This window comes from Carcharhinus amblyrhynchos, unplaced genomic scaffold (assembly GCF_965287045.1).
Source record: "Carcharhinus amblyrhynchos unplaced genomic scaffold, sCarAmb.v2.hapA chromosome_323, whole genome shotgun sequence".
NCBI lineage: Eukaryota > Metazoa > Chordata > Chondrichthyes > Carcharhiniformes > Carcharhinidae > Carcharhinus > Carcharhinus amblyrhynchos.
The window spans coordinates 44,124-67,485 of NW_027650063.1; the positions used below are offsets into that span (position 1 = coordinate 44,124).

The following is a 23,362-nucleotide window of genomic DNA, read 5'->3' on the forward strand; positions in this document are numbered from 1 at the left end:
TTGGTACACAAAGTTTTCATCATTGTTTATATGGTCATCATTTGACATTATTGATTGGTGATTGGCCTTAGCTACTATTTTTGGGCTGTCTAAAGACAAACCTTCATCAGTCAATTGAGAAGATGGTCACTGATCTTACCTGCACACTGCTACGTTAGATAGTATCGTCAGTCAGTGCCTTGCTAATGCTGATGCATTATCACGCTTACCTTGGGCAGATGCCACCAACTAATTTTGCTAACATCCTTTAATGTTCATTAGTAGCTCATTTGCCTGTATCAACTCCTCAAGTTCAGAGACATACCAGAGATAATCCTGTGATGGGGAAGATGATGGATATGGTATTGAGAGGAACAATAGCTGGAATTTATTGTCCAGTCCTGATTTGAAACGATATCTATCAAGAAAGCTTGAGTTGACCGTCCAAGTTGGGTGTCTGTTGTGGGGAAAGTGATCACTCCTGATAGTCTTCGTGGAAGAGTTCTTGAACAACTACATGAAGAACATCCTCATGTAGTCCAGAAGAAAGAATTAGCATATATTATTTTTGGTGGCCAGGTCAGATTGAAGAAAAAGTGGGACATTGTCAATCATGTGTACGAATAACAAATACACCACTGCTGTCACCATCTGGAATGAAGAGCTTGTTGTATGAGGAGCAGGTTGAGGACTCTGGGTCTGTACTCGTTGGAGTTTAGAAGGGTGAGGAAGGATCTTATTGAAACTTACAGGATACTGCGAAGCCTGGATAGAGTGGATGTGGAGAGGATGTTTCCACTAGTAGGAAAAACTAGAACCAGAGGGCACAACCTCAGGCTAAAGGGACGATCCTTTAAAACAAAGATGAGGAGGAATTTCTTCAGCCAGAGAGTGGTGAATGTGTGGAACTCTTTGCTGCAGAAGGCTGTGGAGGCCAGGTCATTGAGTGTCTTTAAGACAGAGATAGATAGGTTCTTGATTAATAAGGGAATCGGGGGTTATGGGGAAAAGGCAGGAGAATGGGATGAGAGAAATATCAGCCATGATTGAATGGCGGAGCAGACTCAGTGGGCTGAGTGGCCGAATTCTGCTCCTATGTCTTATGGTCTTATATATTCAGCCTCTTAATCTGCATAACAGGTTTGAGGTTCTTGCTTCCACTCTGGAAGAGGACGAGGCAGGTGAGGTTGGTGAGCAAACTGCACACGGTACAGTGATGCAGCAGGACATAGGCAAAGAGAAGGAGAAAAGGAACGTAGTAGTGATTGGGGATAGTGGGGTGAAGGGTATTGACACTGTCCTTTGTCACAATGACAAAGTGCACAGAAGGGTGTGTTGTCTGCCTGGTGCTCGGGTACAGGATGTCGCAGCTGGGCTGCAGAGGAATCTGGAGTGGGAGGGTGAGAACCCAGTTGTGGTGGTACATGTGGGTGCCAGCGACGTAGGCAAAGTGCGGACTGAGGATCTGGGGAGGGAGTATGAGAAGCTGGGAATGGAATTAAAAAGTAGAACCGACAAGGTGGTCTTCTCTGGGCTACTGCCTGAACCGAGTGCAGACGGGCGTAGGGTTGACAGGATAAAGGAAGTGAATGGGTGGCTCAGGGATTGGTGTGGGAGGAATGGGTTCGAATTTATGGGGCATTGGCACCAGTATTGGGGTAGGTGGGACTTGTTCGGGCGGGATGGGGTTGGTCTGAATCGTGCTGGGACCAGAGTGCTGGCGAATCGAGTAAAGAGGACTGTAGACAGGGCTTTAAACTAATTAGGGGGGGGGAGGGTGCGAGGGTAGGTGATGTTAGGAGGTCTACAGTTAAGGATAGGGTACAGGTAAGGGAAGAGGCTGAGGATGTCCCAAGTGGTGGCGTTACGGCAAATAGGGTCCAGAAGAAGGCTGGGATGAAAGCGCTTTATCTGAATGCACGAAGCATTCGGAATAAAGTGGATGAGCTGGTGGCGCAGATCGACACAAATGGATACGATCTGGTGGCCATTACAGAGACGTGGCTGCAAGGTGACAGGGACTGGGAGATGAATGTACAGGGCTATCAAGTGTTTAGGAAGGATAGGCAGGAGGAAAGAGGGGGTGGCGTAGCTCTGCTGATTAAGGACAGCATCAAGGTGGTAGCAAGGGATGATATCGGAGCCAAAGAGCAGAAAGTGGAATCGTTGTGGGTGGAGATTAGGAACAGCAAAGGGAGGAAGACGCTGGTGGGTGTCGTCTATAGGCCCCCGAATAATGATCTGGAGGTGGGGCGGGCTGTTAACGCGCAAATAAGTGCGGCGTGCAGGAATGGGACGGCAGTAGTTATGGGGGATTTCAATCTGCATATTGATTGGTCGACCCATGTTGGACGAGGTGGGCTCGAGGAGGAGTTCTTGGAATGCTGCCGGGATAGTTTCCTGGAACAGTGTGTGTTGGAGCCGACGAGGGAGCGAGCTATCTTGGATCTGGTGCTATGTAATGAGGCGGGTAGAATTAGGGACCTTGAGGTGAAGGATCCTCTTGGAGAGAGTGATCATTGTATGGTGGAGTTTCTGTTGCAGATGGAGGAGGAGAAAGTGGGTTCCCGGACACGTGTCCTTTGTTTGAATAGAGGGGAGTATGGTAGGATGAGAGAAGAATTGGCGAATGTGGACTGGGGGAGCGCGTTGGAAGGTAGGTCTGCTGAGGAGCAGTGGAGGATCTTTAAGGAGATCTTTCTTGGTGCTCAGCAGAAATTTATTCCGATGGTTAAAAAGGACAGTAGGAAGAGAGGTAATAAGCCGTGGATAACGAAGGAGGTGAAGGAAAGTGTTAAATTAAAAGCGGAGGAATTTAGAGTAGCTAAGAGCAGTGGGTGAGAAGAGGATTGGGAGAGGTTTAAATGTCAACAAAGATTGACAAAAAAGTTGATAAAGGAGGGTAGAAGAAGCTATGAAGCTGGGCTAGCGCTTAATATAAAAAAGGATAGCAAGAGTTTTTATAAATATATAAAAAGGAAGAGGCTGGCTAGGGTGAACGTTGGTCCCTTAGAGGATGAGAAAGGGGACCTAGTGGTAGGGGATGGGGATATGGCTAAGGTCTTGAATAACTTTTTTGTTTCTGTCTTCACGGAGGAGGACGTGAATAATTTGCCGGGTGTTAGCGATGGAAAGGTGGTAGGACTGGGGGTCTTAATGACATTACTGTTACTAGAGAGGTGGTGCGCAACAGACTGGAGGGGCTGATTGTGGACAAGTCCCCAGGACCGGATGGAATGCATCCGAGGGTTCTGAAAGAAATGGCGGAGGTGATAGTGGATGCCTTGGTGGTTATTTTCCAGACGTCGCTGGATTCCGGGGAAGTGCCGGAGGATTGGAAAACGGCTAATGTTACGCCGTTGTTTAAGAAGGGTGCCAGGCAAAAGGCGGGGAATTACAGGCCGGTTAGTTTAACGTCTGTGGTAGGTAAAATGTTAGAATCCGTCATTAAGGAGGAAATTGCGAGGCATCTTGAAGGGAATTGCTTGATAGGGCAGACGCAACACGGTTTCATTAAAGGGAAGTCGTGTCTGACAAATTTACTGGAGTTCTATGAGGATGTGTCTAGGGCGGTGGATAGAGGAGAGCCGGTGGATGTGGTCTTTCTGGATTTTCAGAAGGCGTTTGATAAGGTACCTCACAAGAGGTTACTGCAGAAGGTCAGAGGACATGGAGTTGGGGGTAGGGTGTTAGCGTGGATAGAGGATTGGTTGTCAAATAGGAGGCAGAGAGTCGGGGTCAATGGGTGCTATTCAGATTGGCGGTTGGTGACTAGTGGGGTGCCCCAGGGGTCGGTGCTGGGGCCTCAGCTATTTACCATTTATATAGATGATCTGGAGGAGGGAACCGAGTGTAGGGTGTCGAAATTTGCTGATGACACCAAGATTGGGGGAAAGGCAAATTGTGCGGAGGGTGTGGAGAGTCTGCAGAAGGATCTAGATAGGCTGGGCGAATGGGCCAGGAAATGGCAAATGGAATTTAATGTTGGCAAGTGTGAGGTGGTCCACTTTGGTAGGAAGAATGGTAGGAAGGACTATTACTTACGTGGCGAAAAACTGCAGCAGGCGACGGTGCAGAGGGACCTCGGGGTCCTTGTGCATGAGTCGCAAAAACCCAGCCTGCAGGTGCAGCAGGTGGTCAGGAAGGCGAATGGGATGCTGGCCTTCATAGCGAGGGGGATTGAATATAAAAGTAGGGAGGTCTTGCTGCAGCTGTATAGGGCACTGGTGAGGCCGCAGCTGGAGTACTGTGTGCAGTTTTGGGCGCCGCACCTGCGCAAGGATATTTTGGCCTTGGAGGGAGTGCAGAGGAGGTTTACTAGGCTGATACCGGAGTTGAGGGGGTTGAGCTATGAGGAGAGGCTGAATAAACTAGGCTTGTACTCGTTAGAGTTTAGAAGAATGAGGGGAGATCTCATTGAGACGTATAAGATGATGAATGGGATGGATAGGATAGAGGTGGAGAGACTCTTCCCGCTCAGAAAGGACAGTAGGACTAGGGGGCACAGCCTCAAGATAAAGGGGGGGCGGTTCAGAACGGAGTTGAGGAGGAACTTCTTCACTCAAAGGGTGGTGAATCTCTGGAATTCTCTGCCCGTTGAAGTGGTGGAGGCTGCCTCGCTAAATATTTTTAAGAAGCGGGTTGATGGGTTTTTGATAAGAGAGGGGATTAAGGGTTATGGGGAGAGGGCGGGAAAGTGGAACTGAGCCACGACAGATCAGCCATGATCTTATTGAATGGCGGGGCAGGCTCGAAGGGCCAGATGGCCTACTCCTGCTCCTATTTCTTATGTTCTTATGTTCTTATGTTCTAAGCAGCAGAAGTTCAGAAAAAGAAATCTAAGTTCTGGTAGGTACCCTGTATACAGACATCACAGACTCAGAGCTATTTCTTCTTTCTACAGCTCCCAAAAAACAGCTGAGTTTGCTTTCCTTCTGTGAGCCTTGTCCCATGCAATCATATGACCTTACCTGCTAATCAATCTACTCAAGCCCCACTCTGAAAACCCCCAGGGGAAAACACAAAAAAAAACCCTGCTTTAGTTCAGATTAAAAAAAACTTAGCAATTAAGATCAATTATGCTGCTGCAGTAACAATATGGGGCCTCTGGGTATAGACAAAATGGCTCCGATAATAATACAAACAGCCAAACAAATCCTACGCAAGAAACATGACCCAAGTACATTTCTTAAAGGCACCATATCATCACAACGCCCAACTCCAAGTCACCTTATCCTAGCTACTAAACTATTTTATGCACCTTTTCAAATTTCTTTTGGAAGTGCATTGCTAAGGCTTCCCAAGACTAATAAATTCCAACAGTTCAACTGCTGTAAGCACCGTCTAACTTATCCATAAAACTGTCTGATCACTTTTCCAGCCCATCAGTTTGCATTCCCTTATTGACAAATTTGACGCAGAGGTTAAAATGGACAATGGAATCGAATGGTTTATGTGAACAAAACGATTGTCAGTTTTCCTCTGTACTCAGTGATGTTTGTTTTATTGCTAAGAGAAATCCTGATTGGTTCACAAGTTTTTTACACCATAGAAACACAAGGTGAACTTGAGTGAACATTTCCTCGCTCAACCTCACATCCCTAGTTTCACATCTATTCGCTAAACTCACCAGTAAACCTGTCCGATCTCCATGTCTGAATCTAACTTCTGCAGTGTAAGTCAGGTTCCTCATCAGTTAATACTTTGTGACAAAGTAATGTTATCTTGAACCAGTTGAAAGCTGGACGCTGAATAAGTCAATTTACTGAATAAAATTAATGGACTCTATGTTCTTAACAAACAGGTGCTAGTCTGAACTGCTACCAGAGTGCTCTGAGTCCTTTAGATTGCCAGATGGAAACAGTCAACTGTGAGGCTGATGAAAAATGCTACAAAAGAGTTGGTAAAATAAGTAAGTGTCACCTAGATTTTATTATGGAATCATAGAATCCTAGTCAGTTGGCCCATCGCGTCTGCGCCAACTCTCTGACAGTGTATCTTACCCAGCCCTACTCTTGTAACCTCACACATTTTTCGTGGCCAATCCACCTAACCTTCACATCTCTGGGCACAAAGGAACAATTTAGCATAGTCAATCCACCCTAACCTGCATATCTTTGGACACTAAGGGGCAATTTACCATGGCCAATCCCCCTAACCTACACACCTTTGGACACTAAGAGACAATTTAGCATGGCCAATCCACCTAACCTACACATCTTTGGACAGTAAGGGACAATTTAGCATGGCCAGTTTCCCCTAAGCTACACACCTTTGGACACTAAGGGGCAATTTAGCATGGCCAATCTACCTAACCTGCACATCTTTGGACACTAAGGGGCAATTTAGCATGGCCAATCCACCTAACCTACACAGCTTTGGACACTAAGGGGAAATTTAGTATGGCCAATCCCCCTAACCTGCACATCTTTGGACACTAAGGGGAAATTTAGTATGGCCAATCTGCCCTAACCTACACATTTTTGGATTGTGGGAGGAAACCGGAGCACCCAGAGGAATAATAGTAGGAGGGACTACTATTTAAAGGGCGAAAAGCTGCAGCATGCTACAGTGCAGAGGGACCTGGGGGTCCTTGTGCATGAGTCGCAAAAACCCAGCCTACAGATGCAGCAGGTAATCAGGAAGGCAAATGGGATGCTGGCCTTCATAGCGAGGGGGATTGAATATAAAAGTAGGGAAGTCTTGCTGCAACTGTACGGGGCACTGGTGAGGCTGCAGCTGGAGTTCTGTGTGCAGTTTTGGTCGCCACACTTGCGCAAGGATATTTTGGCCTTGGAGGGAGTGCAGAGGAAGTTCACTAGGCTGATACTGGAGTTGAGGGGGTTGAATTATGAAGAGAGGCTGAATAGACTGGGCTTGTAGTCGTTGGAATTTAGAAGGATGAGGGGGGATCTTATTGAGACGTATAAGATAATGAAGGGGATGGATAGGGTAGAGCTGGAGAGGTTCTTCCCGCTCAGAAAGGACAGCAGGACTAGAGGGCACAGCCTCAAGATAAGTGGGGGGCAGTTTAGAACGGAGTTGAGGAAGAACTTCTTCACTCAAAGGGTGGTGAATCTCTGGAATTCTCTGCCCGTTGAAGTGGTGGAGGCTACCTCGCTGAATGTATTTAAGACGCGGGTAGATAGGTTTTTGGTAGGCAAGGGGATTAAGGGTTATGGGGAGAAGGCGGGAAAGTGGAACTGATCCACTTCAGATCAGCCATGATCTTATTGAATGGCGGGGCAGGCTCGAAGGGCTAGATGGCCTACTCCTGCTCCTATTTCTTATGTTCTTATGTAACCCATGCAGACATGGGAGAGCGTGCAGACACCACACAGAGAGTGACCTGAGGCTGAACCCGGGTTCCTGGTGCTGTGGGGCATCCTGCTGTGTGCAGGTTGGCAGCTGTGTTTTCTCCACAGCCCTGCAATGAAAGTACTTCCTTGGGGAGATGCGGTGGTCATGAAGGTGGACATGGGTGTGGTCGTAAAATATTGTTTGCGTCTTGTTTGTGGGACTTTGAATATGAATAACTATGTATTTTTATTAAATTTACCTGCAGGAAAGAATTATCTTGCCAGCCGTGGATGCATAGCAAAGGAACTGTGTCAGAAAACCCAAGTGGATGAATTTGCCGGTTTGAAAATTACTTTGAGAACATTGTGTTGCGACAAGAACTTATGTAATGGGAGCAAGGATGTGAAAGTGTCACTTGTGATGGGTTCTTTATTGCTGTTTGGCTGGTTGACATGTTTTCTGTAAGGTTAGGACTGCTTATGGCACTGTGTGAACACGTATTGCACGCTCATCGTCACTTCTCAGAATCCCTCAGAGCCATCGATGTGAAAATAACATTTGGCCTCATGTTCGTGAAGCAATTCCAACAAGGTATCAGAATATCACAGGAGATAGTCCAGCACCGCTGCCCCTTGGTTATTCACTTTGTGCCTGTTCTCGTAGATAGCCAGCTTAGTCCAACTGTGTGTGGGGGAAAAATAACAGCCACTTGAACCTTTGAAAGGTTTCAGTTACAGCAGTGACAATCCTACAGGCATAGAAAAATGTTGGAAGCACCTTCAGGATTTTTTTTACTCTCCACTGAATATGACTTGATTTTATAACTTTGGGATGGTGTGAAAATTAATTAGACTCTCTGGGCAGAATTTTACAGCCTCTCTTGCCAGCGTTTTACTGCGATGGGGGGGTGCAGGGTGGGGTGGTCTGTAAAATCCTGCCCTCTATTAAAAAGGTTATTGGTCAGTGTCGCTGGTCAATGGTTTAAGCCATGTTGCACTTTCCAACTTACTCCAGCCTCTCGATTGGACACACTGTGAATAACAGGGACATTGAGAGGCGTTAAGAATTTGGTGGAAATGTGAGTTGGACTAGTGAGATAAGGGCAGAGGGAGTGCTGCTCCAATTTGAAGGGTATCATTAAAAATGATTCACCTGCCTTCCTGGGCTTAGAGATTCTCCTTAAATGCTAGTTTGATTAGAACAGTGGCTGGCACGATCATGTGAAGTTCCCTTGTGGCCTCATCTTGTGACATTTTTGCAAACTCGCTTTCTTTCTTCTAATGCCACCATTAAAATGGCGTGCAGTGGAATGTGATCCATGATAGAATTCTAAAGAGCAGTCTGGGCCTCCAAGAAAACATCTAGTTGGATGGAGCTTGACAGATTTCTGTCTCAGAATGAGAAGAAAGCATCATCAGTAACTCTCGGAAGGAGTTGCCTGTTCCTCTCTGTTCCCAGTTTTCCAGGCGGCCCAGCCCTGGAGGATGGTGTAGCTGGAATGGAGCCTGCCTCACTTCCCCATTCATTGCTGTAAATTTTACAGAGCTTCCAGTCTAACACCATGCCCAGCTGGTATAACATCCATCGGTGTGAGAACGGGTAAAGATGCATACCAATCCAGGCACTACCCCGCAAATTAATGTGTCTGCTTCACTGTCAGCCCATCTTCAGCACAAGTCTTTATCAAGCCGGTTTGGAACAACAGTCCCTGCCCCATGGCCCAGGAATAAGGATTTACCTCACAAGGCCCTGAGATTATCCTTCTGGTTGAGATCTTAAGCTGCTGGGAGGATAATTCAGCTCTGATTTCCATTTCAACATGGTTTCCTGTCTTTGTTCATGAAGATTACTCACTGAATCTTTCAGTCAGTTCAAGAGAATGATTTTATCTATCACAGTTTGGTGCAGGCAGGGCAAGGGCAGTTAGATAATACCATTGAATGTCATACTCCTTCGTTTAAAGAGTGCCAGTTATCCACAGTGCAGAGTGTGGAAATCTTTCAGATACATAGTCAGGAACTGAGGAATACTTTGATCTGGAGATTCTGGGTCCAATGGGACATGGTGGAACCTGGATGCTGCCCTTTCTGACCTGCCCATCAGTCACAGGCAGCGGGAATGTTTTGGTTCCTACCTCCCTGCACCTTCCCCTGCCATGTCATAGGGACATGTCTGGGACCACTCAAAGCTATTGCAGGATTTCTGCCCAATACCTCCTGAATCCTTGCTGGAATCACCTGTTGAAGGCCCAGGAATGGTTGTGAGAGGAAAGGTCAGCAATTGCAGTGTCCTGCTGGGTACGGCTTTAACTTTCCTGTTAGACAGGAGCCTCTGATACACCCTCACAGGTAACCCTTCCTCCCTGAAAGGACGAGGGCTGACAATTCTGGAACTTCCCAGACGTCAGTGCAAAGAGAGGACCCACAAAATACCATTCACCCACAAGGAGACACTCAGGACCTTGCAGTCACGCTCAATTTAAAGGCATCACAGCATCATCCTGAAGTTGTGGTAACACGAGGAACATTGCTCATGTTTCACTGTCAATGTCATATGTTATAGTTAAAAATTAACTTCTTTTGACAAAAAAACGCCCGATTAAACCACAGTGCAAAAAGGTTGACCTGGCTTGTTTTATCTAGATAATTTTGAGGATTCTTTGTAGTGTAACAGATCAGTATAGCTGACAACAGTAAGTATTTTAAGGGAGCTTTCTGATACTAGATCACAAAGGAGTGTAATTACTGAAGTCAAATCAAATGTCTTTATTTCCATTATCTTTAACAGGTTCCCAGTTGGCTTCGTGTTACATCTTTCATATAAATAATTTAAAATAAAGTATAGATTTTTTTTAGAAGTGTACTTACAGATACAGATTGCAAAAGTTAAAGTTACACTTGAAGAATTGGCTGTTGAATGGCTTGGTGGGCTGAATGGCCACTCTCCTGTTCCTATAAATGATAGAAAGATTCTCAAAGCAAAACCAGCTGGTGAGAAAGATTTGTGGCAGGGGAATGGAGGGGTACGTGGGAGAGCGGAGGGGTACACGGGAGGCAAGCGGAGGGGTACACGGGAGAGCGGAGGGGTACACGGGAGGCAAGCGGAGGGGTACACGGGAGAGCGGAGGGGTACGCGGGAGGCAAGCAGAGGGGTATGGGGAGGCAAACGGAGGGGTACACGGGAGGCAAGCGGAGGGGTATGGGGAGGCAAACAGAGGGGTACAGAGGGAGGGGTACGGGGAGGCAAGCGGAGGGGTACGGAGGAAGGGAGGCAAGTGGAGGGGTACGGGGAGGCAAGCGGAGGGGTACGGGGAGGCAAGCGGAGGGGTACGCGGGAGGCAAGCGGAGGGGTACGCGGGAGGCAAGCGGAGGGGTACGCGGGAGGCAAGCGGAGGGGTACGCGGGAGGCAAGCGGAGGGGTACGCGGGAGGCAAGCGGAGGGGTACGCGGGAGGCAAGCGGAGGGGTACGCGGGAGGCAAGCGGAGGGGTACGGGGAGGCAAGCGGAGGGGTACGGGGAGGCAAGCGGAGGGGTACGCGGCAGGCAAGCGGAGGGGTACGCGGGAGGCAAGCGGAGGGGTACGCGGGAGGCAAGCGGAGGGGTACGGGGAGGCAAGCGGAGGGGTACGCGGGAGGCAAGCGGAGGGGTACGGGGAGGCAAGCGGAGGGGTACGCGGGAGGCAAGCGGAGGGGTACGGAGGAAGGGAGGGGTACGGGGAGGCAAGCGGAGGGGTACGGGGAGGCAAGCGGAGGGGTACGCGGGAGGCAAACGGAGGGGTATGGGGAGGCAAACGGAGGGGTACGCGGCAGGCAAGCGGAGGGGTACGGGGAGGCAAGCGGAGGGGTACGCGGGAGGCAAGCGGAGGGGTACGCGGGAGGCAAGCGGAGGGGTACGCGGGAGGCAAGCGGAGGGGTACGCGGGAGGCAAGCGGAGGGGTACGCGGGAGGCAAGCGGAGGGGTACGCGGGAGGCAAACGGAGGGGTATGGGGAGGCAAACGGAGGGGTACGCGGGAGGCAAGCGGAGGGGTACGGGGGAAGGGAGGGGTACGTGGGAGAGTGGAGGGGTATGGGGAGGCAAACGGAGGGGTACGGAGGAAGGGAGGGGTATGCGGGAGAGCACGGAAGAGTACACGGGGGAGCAGAGGGTATGGAGGGAGCAAGGTGGTCATGTGAGTTAACCTGTGGGACGGCTAATAACCTGATGGAGATATGGGGACAAAACAGACAGGATTCTACAGCTATGAGATTACTTCCAAAAAGAAACACAATTTATCTTCAAAGATGTTAGTTTTTTATTAGAACAGAGTGATACATTCAGCTCCAGTCTGCGCTGGGTAAGCGTATCCAAACAGTTCAACAATTAACCTTGGCGCTGGTTAAAGAAAATCCTCATTCGGCCAGACAATTTTACAGCTTGCCAGGAACCCTCCGACCTCGCCCGCGGCTGAGATTCTCCAGTTCCGCTGCAACAAATGGAGAATCGGCTGAGCGTCAAATTCTCCGTTCTCGCTGGTAGACGGGGACGAGCGAGATTGGTGAGTCCTGGCTAGAGTTGGGTTTGACAATGAACCACTCCAACTTCCTTATGCACCAGGCGCTGGGGTTGGTTCTCCCGCCATGACTTGCCCTGTTTACACTGAACACTCATTGACCCTTAAAATTAATTCACTGTGAGATATTGGCACCCCTAATCACCCTGGAGAAGTCAATCAGTCTGGACTGTAGTCTTTCTGTATGGTTTCTGATGCAACTGAGTATCTCACTCAGCCATTTCAGCAAGCAGTTGAGAGTCAGCCACATTGCTGTGGCTCAGGAGTCACGTGTAGGCCAGACCAGGGTAAGAATGGCAGATTTCCTTCCCTAAAGGGACATTAGTGAACCAGATGGATTTTTACAACAATCAACAGGCTTTTAATTCCAGGTTTTATTGAGCTCAAAAAGAAATTAGATATAGCTCTTGGGGCTAAAGGGAGCAAAGGACAGGAGGAGATTGAATTTGATGATCAGGGTGGAGGAGCAGGCTCAAACTGCCTACTCTCGCTTCTGCTTTTTACGTTTCAGACTTTACCATTTGCCGTGGCGGGATTTGAAGCTGGTCCCCAGAGCACTGCCCTGTTTTACGAGCCCAGTAACAGTACCACGTGACTGTCTGGTCTTGCTGCTTCTGTGAATTGAATGCTTGTCTTAAACCCTTCACTTGAAGTGGCCCCACAGAACCACCGAGTGAAGTGACCCAACCTGTGGGGTCGCCTACCCTTTGAGCCCCCCCCTCTGAGCCACGCAGCTGGCACACCTGGGTTAAAGTTAAAGTGCCAAGATAAACCCCTACAAACAAGAGAAAAATAATCACTTGCAAAGCTCACACCTCCACTAATATCAAACAGCAAACCAGTCACTGTATCAGGGAGACAGCCAAATGGGTTAGCTGGAAATCCATAAAGAGGAAAGCTGACCCCAGCCTGGGACCTGTCCGTACTTCATTCCTGTGTTCCTTTTCCCCTCCTCAAATTCGCATTCCCTGGGACATGTCCCGTTTACATTGGACTCTTATTTTCCCTGTCCTCGTAAACTGGGGAATCATTGTATACAGCTCATTGCCAGAAATGCACATCAACTCCTTTCACAACTGCTAACTCCCCCCACATACACACACACATACTACCCCCCCCCCACCCCACCCCACCCCACCACCACCTCCCCACCCAGAATGACACAGTCCACTCACACACACACACACTCCCCTGCCACTGCTTAGTTAGCGGAACCCGGCCAAGGACAGTGAAGTCAGTGCAAAGATCAGCAGCAGAGAGGATTGAACGTGGCTGCTTCCATTGCAGCGGTCTTGGCTGCAGCAGTTGGTGGACAGGGACACCTTTAAGGCCTGGAAACCTTCTTCAACTGTTTTGTTGCAGCTGGAAGGTGAGATGCATCCAGAGGAGTACACTGACACTCCGGCTGTAAAACAAGGAAACACATTCAAGTGGGTGAAGTGCTTCACTCTCCACCAAGCTTGTTTCTTTTCAATCCTACAGGCGCCATCTCTAATTATCCTTGAACTAGGTGTGACCTACTGCGCCTTTCAAAAATGTCTTTGTGTCATGTTTCCTGTGCAGCCTCTGTTTAAGCAGTCAGTTCTATTATCGGTGCCACTTTGTCTGTAGCCGGCAGCTCCACGTTGTCACTGCAGCAGCATAATTGATCTTAACTGCTGGAATTAAAGCAAATTGCTGCGGATGCCAAAAGAGAAAATGCTGGAAAATCTCAGCTTTGACAAAGGGTCGTCTGGACTCGAAAGGACAGCTCTTTTCTCTCCTTACAGATGCTGCCAGACCTGCTGAGATTTTATAGCATTTTCTCTTTTAATTGCTGGAATGTTAAGCCAGACAAAAGCAGGGGTTTAGTGTTTAGTATTTTCCCCTGGGTTTTTTCAGAGTGGGGCTTCATTAGGTTGATTGACAAGTAAGGTCATGTGACTGGGCAGTGCTAGACTCAGAGAGAAACTCGGCTTAGTTGCTTGGGAACTGTAGAGAGAGGTCTGGAGACCAACAGAAACTAGGTCTTTATCTCTGCTGTTTGAAGTTCGATCTTTCTCTGGAGACTGCTGTATGGGAGTCAGAAGGCAGGTGTCTTTCTGAGCCCAGAAGGATTAAAAGGCTAGATAGCTAGCATCCACAAAAGCAAATTTACTTTTGGTACTAATTGGTCCTGAAGTGGTTAGCACTGCTGCCTTGTAGCACCAGGGACCCGGGTTCAATTCCCGGCGCAGGTCACTGTCGATGTAGAATTTGTACCTTCTCCCTGTGTCTGTGTGGGTTTCCTCCAGATGCTCCAGTTACCTCCCACAGTCTGAAAATGTGCGGGTTAGGTGGATTGGCCATGATAAATTGCCTCTGAGTGTCAGAGGGACTAGCTAGGGTAGATGCATGGGGTTATGGGGATAGGGCCTGGGTGGGATTGTGGTCAGTGCAGACTCGATGGGCCGAATGGCTTCCTTCTGCAGTGAATGATTCTGTAAGTAGGAATTATGTCTATGAGGATATTATGTCTCTGGGGATGTTGCTTACATTGGAACGATTGCGGTGGATAGCTGTTAAGAATTATACTTTGTCATGTTTAAGTATTTTAATTAATACTTATGATTAAAGTAGTTATGATTAAGATAGTCTAGTGGTATCATCTGTGGACTATGAATCCAGAAACTCAGCTAATGTTCTGGGACCCGGGTTCGAATCCCACCACCGCAGATGGTGGAATTTGAATTCAATAAAATATATCTAGAATTAAGGGTCTACTGATGATCACGAAACCATTGTCGGAAAATCCCATCTGGTTCCTTTAGGGAAGGAAATCTGCCGTCTTTACCCTGTCTGGCCTACATGTGACTCCAGAGACACAGCAATGTGGTTGACTCTCAACTGCCCTCCAAGGGCAACTAGGGATGGGCAATAAATGCTGGCCCAGACAGCGACACCCATATCCCACGAATGAATGAAACAAAAGTAAAAGTTGTGCCTATTCTTTTTATTATTCTAAATAAATAAAGTTTGTTCTAAATAGAAACCGCCTGGTGTGTTAATAGAATCACACTTGGAGTGAAGCAGCTTCTCCTCACACTAATACCAAAATCAAAGAAATTTGGTGTCCACACTAACTTCCTAATAAACCTCGGAGTTCCTGATCTGATCCCTAAATTAGAATGTTTAAGAGTCAGCTACATCACCGTCACATGCAGGCCAGACCAGGGAAGGACAGTAGATTTCCTTCCCTAAAGGACATTAGTGAACCAGATGGGTTTTTTAATTGCTTTACGGTCATTGAATGGGTTCATACCATTGACATTCGTTCAGAGAGTGGTGAACCTGTGGAATTCTCTACCTCAGGAAGTTGTGGAGGCCACGTCACTGACTATGTTTAAGAAGGAAGTAGGTTTCCAGACTCTAAAGCTGTCAAGGGATATGTGATGAATGCAGGAATATGGTGTCAAGATGAAGGATCAGCCATCATCACTTTGAATGGCGGAGCAAGCTTGAGGGGCCGAATGGTCTCCACCTGCTCCTATTTTCCACATTGCCAGGTAACACAGGTGGGGGCTGTATGGCTAATTTCAGAAATGACAACCGGACAAGTCCTCATAGGAATTAGCAGCAGGAGTGGGGCCACTCGGCCCCTCAACCCTATCCCACCATTCAATAACTGGTTAGCAGCACAGCGGTTAGCACTGCTGCCTCACAGCGCCAGGGACCCGGGTTCCATTCCCGGTGACACAGTGGGTTAGCACTGCTGCCTCACAGCGCCAGGGACCCGGGTTCCATTCCCGGTGACACAGTGGGTTAGCGCTGCTGCCTCACAGCGCCAGGGACCCGGGTTCCATTCCCGGTGACACAGTGGGTTAGCACTGCTGCCTCACAGCGCCAGGGACCCGGGTTCCATTCCCGGTGACACAGTGGGTTAGCGCTGCTGCCTCACAGCACCAGGGACCCGGGTTCCATTCCCGGTGACACAGTGGGTTAGCACTGCTGCCTCACAGCGCCAGGGACCCGGGTTCCATTCCCGGTGACACAGTGGGTTAGCACTGCTGCCTTACAACGCCAGGGACCTGGGTTCGATTCCTGACTTGGGTCACTGTCTGTGTGGAGTTTGCAAGTTCTCCCTGTGTCTGCATGGGTTACCTCCGGGTGCTCCAGTTTCCTCCCACAGTCCAAGGATGTGTAGGTTAGATGGATTGACCATGCTAAATTGCCTCTTAGGGTCCAAACAGGTGCAGGTTGGGCAGATTGGCCATGCTAAAATGCCCCTTAGTGTCCAACTGCCTTTAGACAAAGAGAGTTCCAGAGATGCACAACCCTCTGAGGGGAAGAAAATTCTCTCCATCTCTGTCTTAAACAGTGACCCCCACCCCCCACTCCGAGTTGCATGTTTAAGAATCTGCAGAGGGTTCAGGAATCCAGTAAGATACGGTTTCTACAGAGCGGTTCCTGGGCTGGTTCAGCCTTACCTGCTTTCCCAACACGTTCATAGCAAAGCTCGTCCGACTTGGTGCAGTTTTTGGCACCACTTCTGCATCTGCTGAACGAGAGAATGCAGTGGTAGCATTCTAAGCAAGCAGCTGTACATTGGGAACGTGGGAGAGAGAAAGGAGAAAAGGATTAGAGTTTAAAAACATAAATCACAGAAAACAACCACTGAACCCGAGCAGCAATAAAACCCGATGAGGGGAAGTGACAAATCTTCCACCTCTTATTGGGTGCATCCACATAGATGGGCTGAAGGGCCTTCTCCATTATAACCTGACCCAGTCTCTCCCCCATTGCTCTCACATTGGCTGAGGAAGAGACCAATGGCACAACAGAAATCTCATCACAAAAATGGAAGTGGCCGCCTCTTGTTAAATGACAAACTCACTCTCTAGTGAGTTATTTCTCTTTGCTCTTCCCCATCCTGCCCTTTTTCCTGCCTCTGTTTCCATCTGTTTTATCACCAATTTTCCATTCCCCTGCAGCCCTGGTGATCTCAGTGGGTTATATTGGGAATATTCCAAGATTCTGGAGGGTTTTCTCTTCAGAGCCAGCTCCTCCCGTCATTGGTCTTGTTACCCTATCCTCCCTATACCCTATTCACTCCCTCCACCACCCACGCACAGTGACAGCCGTGTGTACCATCTACAAGATGCACCGCAGCGACTCACCAAGGCTCCTTAGGCAGCACCTTCCAAACCCCCAATCACTTCCATCTAGAAGGTCAAGGGCAGCAGATACCTGGGGAACACCCCCACCTGGAGGTTCCCCCCTGAGTCACTCACCATTCCCGACTTTATTGTCACAGGCATCAGGGTACAGTGCAAAGTATTGTTTCTTGCGAGCTGTACGGACAGTACATACTGTTCATAGCGTATATAGGGGAGAAAGAAAGGAGAGGGTGCAGAATGTAGTGTTACAGTCAGAGCTAGGATGTTGTGAAAGATCAGCTTAACGTAAGCTGACTCTCAACTGCCCTCAGGTAACTAGGGATGGGCAGTCAGCAACACCCGTGTCCCAATTTTTAAAAAAATTCTTCACAAACGGGAAATCTTTTTACTGCTCACTTTCTGAGCCTTCCTCACCTTGGCTTGCCAATATGCAATGCAGCATTTTAAGCTGATGGCCTCATTTTATTGACTAACTCGACAGTCTTTCAGACTAACATCAATCCCACCCACTGCGTCTGTCAAGTTCAGAGATGCAAGACTGGAATGAAGTTATTAGCAAGATTTGGCGGGGATCGGGTAGGATTTGTTTGTGCGTTTGGACTTTTGTTGTGTCTTGTCACCGTCCTGTTTTTGCCAGGTTCTTTCTTTTTGAAAGGTTACTTGGAAGGAACTCAGCGATCTCTGTCCATGCGCTGACAGCAGTGGTTAGCACTGCTGCCTCACAACGCCAGGGACTTGGGTTCGATTCCCCGCTGGGGTCACTGTCTGCACACGAGACTGCGAGGCCCTGGGTAGAGTGGACATGGAGAGGATGTTTCCACTATTCGGATACCAGAGAGGGCACAACCTCAGGCTAAAGGGATGACCATTTAAAACAGAGATGAGGAGGAATTTCTTCAGCCCGAGAGTGGGGAATGTGTGGAAGTCTTTGCCACAGAGGAGGCCGGGTCACTGAGTGTCTTTAAGACAGAGATAGATCGGTTCCTGATTAATAAGGGGATCAGGGGTTATGGGGATGAGAGAAATATCAGCCATGGGGTGGGGGTGGGGGTGGGGGTGGGGGTGGGGGGTTTGGTTTTACCATTGCTGAATTACCCCCCTCCCCACACTGTCAACACCCCTGAGAGATTACGATTGAGCAGAGACTGAGCGAGGAAGGATCTATATAAATACTGTGACTGTCGGAGCAGGTCAGAGGTTGGGAATCCTGTAGCGACTCACTCATTGATTCAAATTCTACCTCCCTTCCCACACCACCCCCTCCTGCACCGCCCCGACCCGCACCACCCCCTCCCGCACCGCCCCCTCCTGCACCGCCCCGACCCGCACCACCCCCTCCCGCACCGCCCCCTCCGGCACCGCCCCGACCCGCACCGCCCCGACCCGCACCGCCCCCTCCCGCACCGCCCCGACCCGCACCGCACCCTCCCGCACCGGCCCGACCCGCACCGCCCCCTCCCGCACCGCCCCGACCCGCACCGCCCCGACCCGACCCGCACCGCCCCCTCCCGCACCGCCCCGACCCGCACCGCCCCCTCCCGCACCGCCCCGACCCGCACCGCCCCCTCCCGCACCGCCCCGACCCGCACCGCCCCCTCCCGCACCGCCCCGACCCGCACCGCCCCCTCCCGCACCGCCCCGACCCGCACCGCCCCCTCCCGCACCGCCCCGACCCGCACCGCTCCCTCCCGCACCGCCCCGACCCGCACCGCTCCCTCCCGCACCGCCCCCTCCCGCACCGCCCCGACCCGCACCGCCCCCTCCCGCACCGCCCCGACCCGCACCGCCCCCTCCCGCACCGCCCCGACCCGCACCGCTCCCTCCCGCACCGCCCCCTCCCGCACCGCCCCGACCCGCACCGCCCCCACCCGCACCGCCCCCTCCCGCACCACCCAGTCCCAAGCCCCAAGCACAGACCCATCAGCCTGAGGTTTGACTGTTCCAGTGGATCTCCCTCTATCCACCAACTGCCCAACCGCTGACCACCCTCTCTCTCTCCCCCCTCCCCGCCGTTCGGTTGAGTGAATGTCAGGCATCCTCTCTGAGTGAAGGAACACTGCTCGCCTTCAAACTTCACATGCGTCAAACTAATTTTCAGTGTGTGTGTGTGTGTGTGTGTGTGTGTGTGTGTGTGAGCCCCCCCAACTTCTCTCCCCATACCCCCTGTTCTGTACCATTTCACTCACCCCCTCAACCCCCTCTGAAATCTCACACTCACACACTCACACTCACACACACACACCCACTCTCACACACACCCACTCTCACACACACCCACTCTCACACACACCCACTCTCACACACACCCACTCTCACACACACCCACTCTCACACATTGTCTCTCTCTCACACACACACACCCACACTCTCACACATTCACTGTCTCTCACACTCACACACCCAAACTCTCACACGTTCACTGTCACACACACACACACACACCCACACTCTCACACATTCACTGTCTCACACACACACACCCACACACACACTCTCTCACACACACACACACCCACACTCTCACACATTCACTGTCTCTCACACGCACACTCACACACACACACACACACACACACTCACACACTCACACACACTCTCACTCTTACACACACTCACACACTCTCTCACACACACTCACACTCACACACACTCACACACTCTCTCACACACCCACACTCTCACACATTCACATTCTCTCTCACACACACACTCTCACACTCACACACACACTCTCTCACGTTGTCTCTCTCTCACACACACACTCACACTCTCACACATTTACTCTGAGAATGGAACGGGAATTCTGGAATGACAAACGCTTTTCAAACATACCTGATCAAGTCTATAAATTCAAAACTCAAAAGAGATGCCAGACTCATCGTTGGAAAGTGTTTCACCCTTTCAAGCCCCTCCCCACCCCTTTGGCCATTCCCGATGCGATGATATCCCTTTCCCAAGCTGCTGTGGCCCAGGACAGAATCGATCCGGCAGGGGGGAAGCAGCCAGTGTTATTTTAAAACATCAGTGTAATCCCACTGTATCCCACAACTAAAGTTAACAACTCTCCAGTGCAGTCTGACAAATTAATTCTCATACCTGACCCCGATTTTCTTTTATTTTGGAAGGAAAGTTTCCCCTCGCTTCCTCCGCACTCCGCTGTCCACCCCATTGTATCCCACCCTGACAACAGAGCAGAAACTCAGAACGACACCGATAGAACAGAGTCACTCTTACCCAGCGAGACGCAGAGGACCGCTACGCAGCCGAGGAGAAAGAGGAACTTCATCTTGGGATTTTTGAACCTCTCCGCTGGAGATTTAGACACACAGGGGGAAATGAAAATAACTGGGGCAAACTCCTCAGCTATCTCACACCAGAGCCTTCTTGGTGTTCCTTCTGATGTCCTGAGGCAGAAGACCTGTATTATATACAGGCTGAAGGAGGAGGAAGAGGGAGGAACTGGCTTTAACCCCTTCAGTATCAGACCCATGTTAGTCCTGGCAACTTGGGATATTGAATACCTTGCACGTGCAGCCAGAGATATTTGCATACTGGTTGCTTTGTTTCCAGCAAGGTCTGTATGGAGTTTGTACGTTCTCCCCGTATCTGCAGAGGTTTCCTCCCACACTCCAAGGATGTGAAGATTAGGGGGATTGGCCATGCTAAATTGTCCCTCAGTGTCCAAAGATGTGCAGGTTAGGGTGGATTGGCCATGCTAAATTGCCCCTTAGTGTCCAAAGATGTGCAGGTTAGGGTGGATTGGCCATGCTAAATTGCCCCTTAGTGTCCAAAGATGTGTAGGTTAGGGTGGATTGGCCATGCTAAATTGTCCCTCAGTGTCCAAAGATGTGCAGGTTAGGGTGGATTGGCCATGCTAAATTGTCCCTCAGTGTCCAAAGATGTGCAGGTTAGGGTGGATTGGCCATGCTAAATTGCCCCTTAGTGTCCAAAGATGTGTAGGTTAGGGTGGATTGGCCATGCTAAATTGTCCCTCAGTGTCCAAAGATGTGCAGGTTAGGGTGGATTGGCCATGCTAAATTGACCCTTAGTGTCCAAAATAGTAAAAATTGCAGCGTGCTGCTGTGCAGAGGGATCTGGGTGTCCTTGTGCAAGAATCTCAAGGAGTTGGTTTGCAGATGCAGCAGGTAATTAAGAAGCAAATGGAATTTTGTCCTTCATTGCGAGAGGGATGGAGTTTAAAAACAGCGAGATTATGTTGCAGCTGTATAAGGTGCTGGTGAGGCCACGCCTGGAGTACTGTGTACAGTTTTGGTCTCCTTACTTGAGAAAGGATATACTGGCACTGGAGGGGGTGCAGAGGAGATTCACTAGGTTGATTCCGGAGTTGAGAGAATTGGCTTATGAGGAGAGACTGAGTAGACTGGGGCTATACTCATTGGAATTCAGAAGAATGAGGAGAGATCTTATAGAAACATATAAGATTATGAAGGGAATAAATAAGATAGAAGCAGGGAAGTTGTTTCCACTGGTGGGTGAAACTAGAACTAGGGGGCATGGCCTCAAAATAAGGGGGAAGCAGATTTAGGACTGAGTTGAGGAGGAACTTCTTCACACAAAGGGTTGTGAATCTGTGGAATTCCCTGCCCAGTTGAGGCTCCCTCATTGAATGTTTTTAAGGCAAGGATAGATAGATTTTTGAACAGTAAAGGAATTAAGGGTTATGGTGAGCGGGTGGGTAAGTGGGGCTGAGTCCACAAAAAAATCAGCCATGATCTTATTGAATGGCGGAGCAGACTCGAGGGGCCAGATGGCCCCCTCCTGCTCCTAGTTCTTATGTTCTTATGCCCCAGGATGTGTAAGTTAGGCTAAATTGCCCTTTAGTGTCCAAATATATGTAGGTTATGTGGATTGGCCAGAGTCAATGGATGGGAGGCTGGTTTCTGTGATGGACTGGTTTAAGTTCACAACACTTTGTAGTTTCTGGCAGTCTAGCACAGTGTAATCACTAAGTCACCGGGAATGGAACCCGGGTCCCTGGCGCTGTGAGGCAGCAGCGCTAACCCACTGTGTCACCGGGAATGGAACCGGGGTCCCTGGGACTGTGAGACAGCAGTGCTAACTCACTGTGTCACCGGGAATGGAACCCGGGTCCCTGGCGCTGTGAGGCAGCAGTGCTAACCCACTGTGTCACCGGGAATGGAACCCGGTCCCTGGCGCTGTGAGGCAGCAGCGCTAACCCACTGTGTCACCGGGAATGGAACCCGGGTCCCTGGCGCTGTGAGGCAGCAGTGCTAACCCACTGTGTCACCGGGAATGGAACCCGGGTCCCTGGCGCTGTGAGACAGCAGCGCTAACCCACTGTGTCACCGGGAATGGAACCCGGGTCCCTGGCGCTGTGAGGCAGCAGTGCTAACCCACTGTGTCACCGGGAATGGAACCCGGTCCCTGGCGCTGTGAGGCAGCAGCGCTAACCCACTGTGTCACCGGGAATGGAACCCGGGTCCCTGGCGCTGTGAGGCAGCAGTGCTAACCCACTGTGTCACCGGGAATGGAACCCGGGTCCCTGGCGCTGTGAGACAGCAGCGCTAACCCACTGTGTCACCGGGAATGGAACCTGGGTCCCTGGCGCTGTGAGGCAGCAGTGCTAACCCACTGTGTCACCGGGAATGGAACCCGGGTCCCTGGCGCTGTGAGGCAGCAGTGCTAACCCACTGTGTCACCGGGAATGGAACCCGGGTCCCTGGCGTTGTGAGGCAGCAGTGCTAACCCACTGTGTCACCGGGAATGGAACCCGGGTCCCTGGCGTTGTGAGGCAGCAGTGCTAACCCACTGTGTCACCGGGAATGGAACCCAGGTCCCTGGCGCTGTGAGGCAGCAGTGCTAACCCACTGTGTCACCGGGAATGGAACCCGGGTCCCTGGCGCTGTGAGGCAGCAGCGCTAACCCACTGTGTCCCACCTTGGGTCACTGTCTGTGTGGAGTCTGCATATTCTCCCTGTGTCTGCGTGGGTTTCACTGGGTGATCCAGTTTCCTCCAACAGTCCAAAGATGTGCAGGTCAGGTAGATTGGCCTGGCTAAATTGCCCTTAGTGTCCAAAAATGTACAGGTTAGACCAGAAGACATAGGAGCAGAATGTGGCCACTCAGCCCATCGAGTCTGCTCCGCCATTCAATCATGGCTGATATTTTTCTCATCCCCCATTCTCCTGCCTTTTCCCCATAACCCCTGATCCCCTTATTAATCAGGAACCTATCTATCTCTGTCTTAAAGACACTCAGTGACCCGGCCTCCTCTGTGGCAAAGAGTTCCACAGATTCCCCACTCTCTGGCTGAAGAAATTCCTCCTCATCTCTGTTTTAAAGGATCGTCCCTTCAGCCTGAGGTTGTGCCCTCTGGTTCTAGTTTTTCCTATTGTTGGAAACATCCTCTCCATGTCCA

The 23,362-nt window shown here is 50.1% G+C and overlaps 1 protein-coding gene across 1 annotated transcript; it reads right to left on the minus strand.

Annotated features, from left to right (window-relative positions):
• Positions 1-12,973: 12,973 nt before the first annotated feature.
• Positions 12,974-20,371, minus strand: LOC145339097 (sperm acrosome membrane-associated protein 4-like). Its single transcript, XM_080183530.1, has 3 exons — positions 20,197-20,371; positions 16,273-16,383; positions 12,974-13,232 (listed from the first exon to the last, which is right to left on the minus strand). Exons 1-3 carry the CDS (start codon positions 20,246-20,248, stop codon positions 13,033-13,035), a joined length of 363 nt encoding a protein of 120 aa, XP_080039656.1. The 5' UTR covers positions 20,249-20,371; the 3' UTR covers positions 12,974-13,032.
• Positions 20,372-23,362: the final 2,991 nt, after the last annotated feature.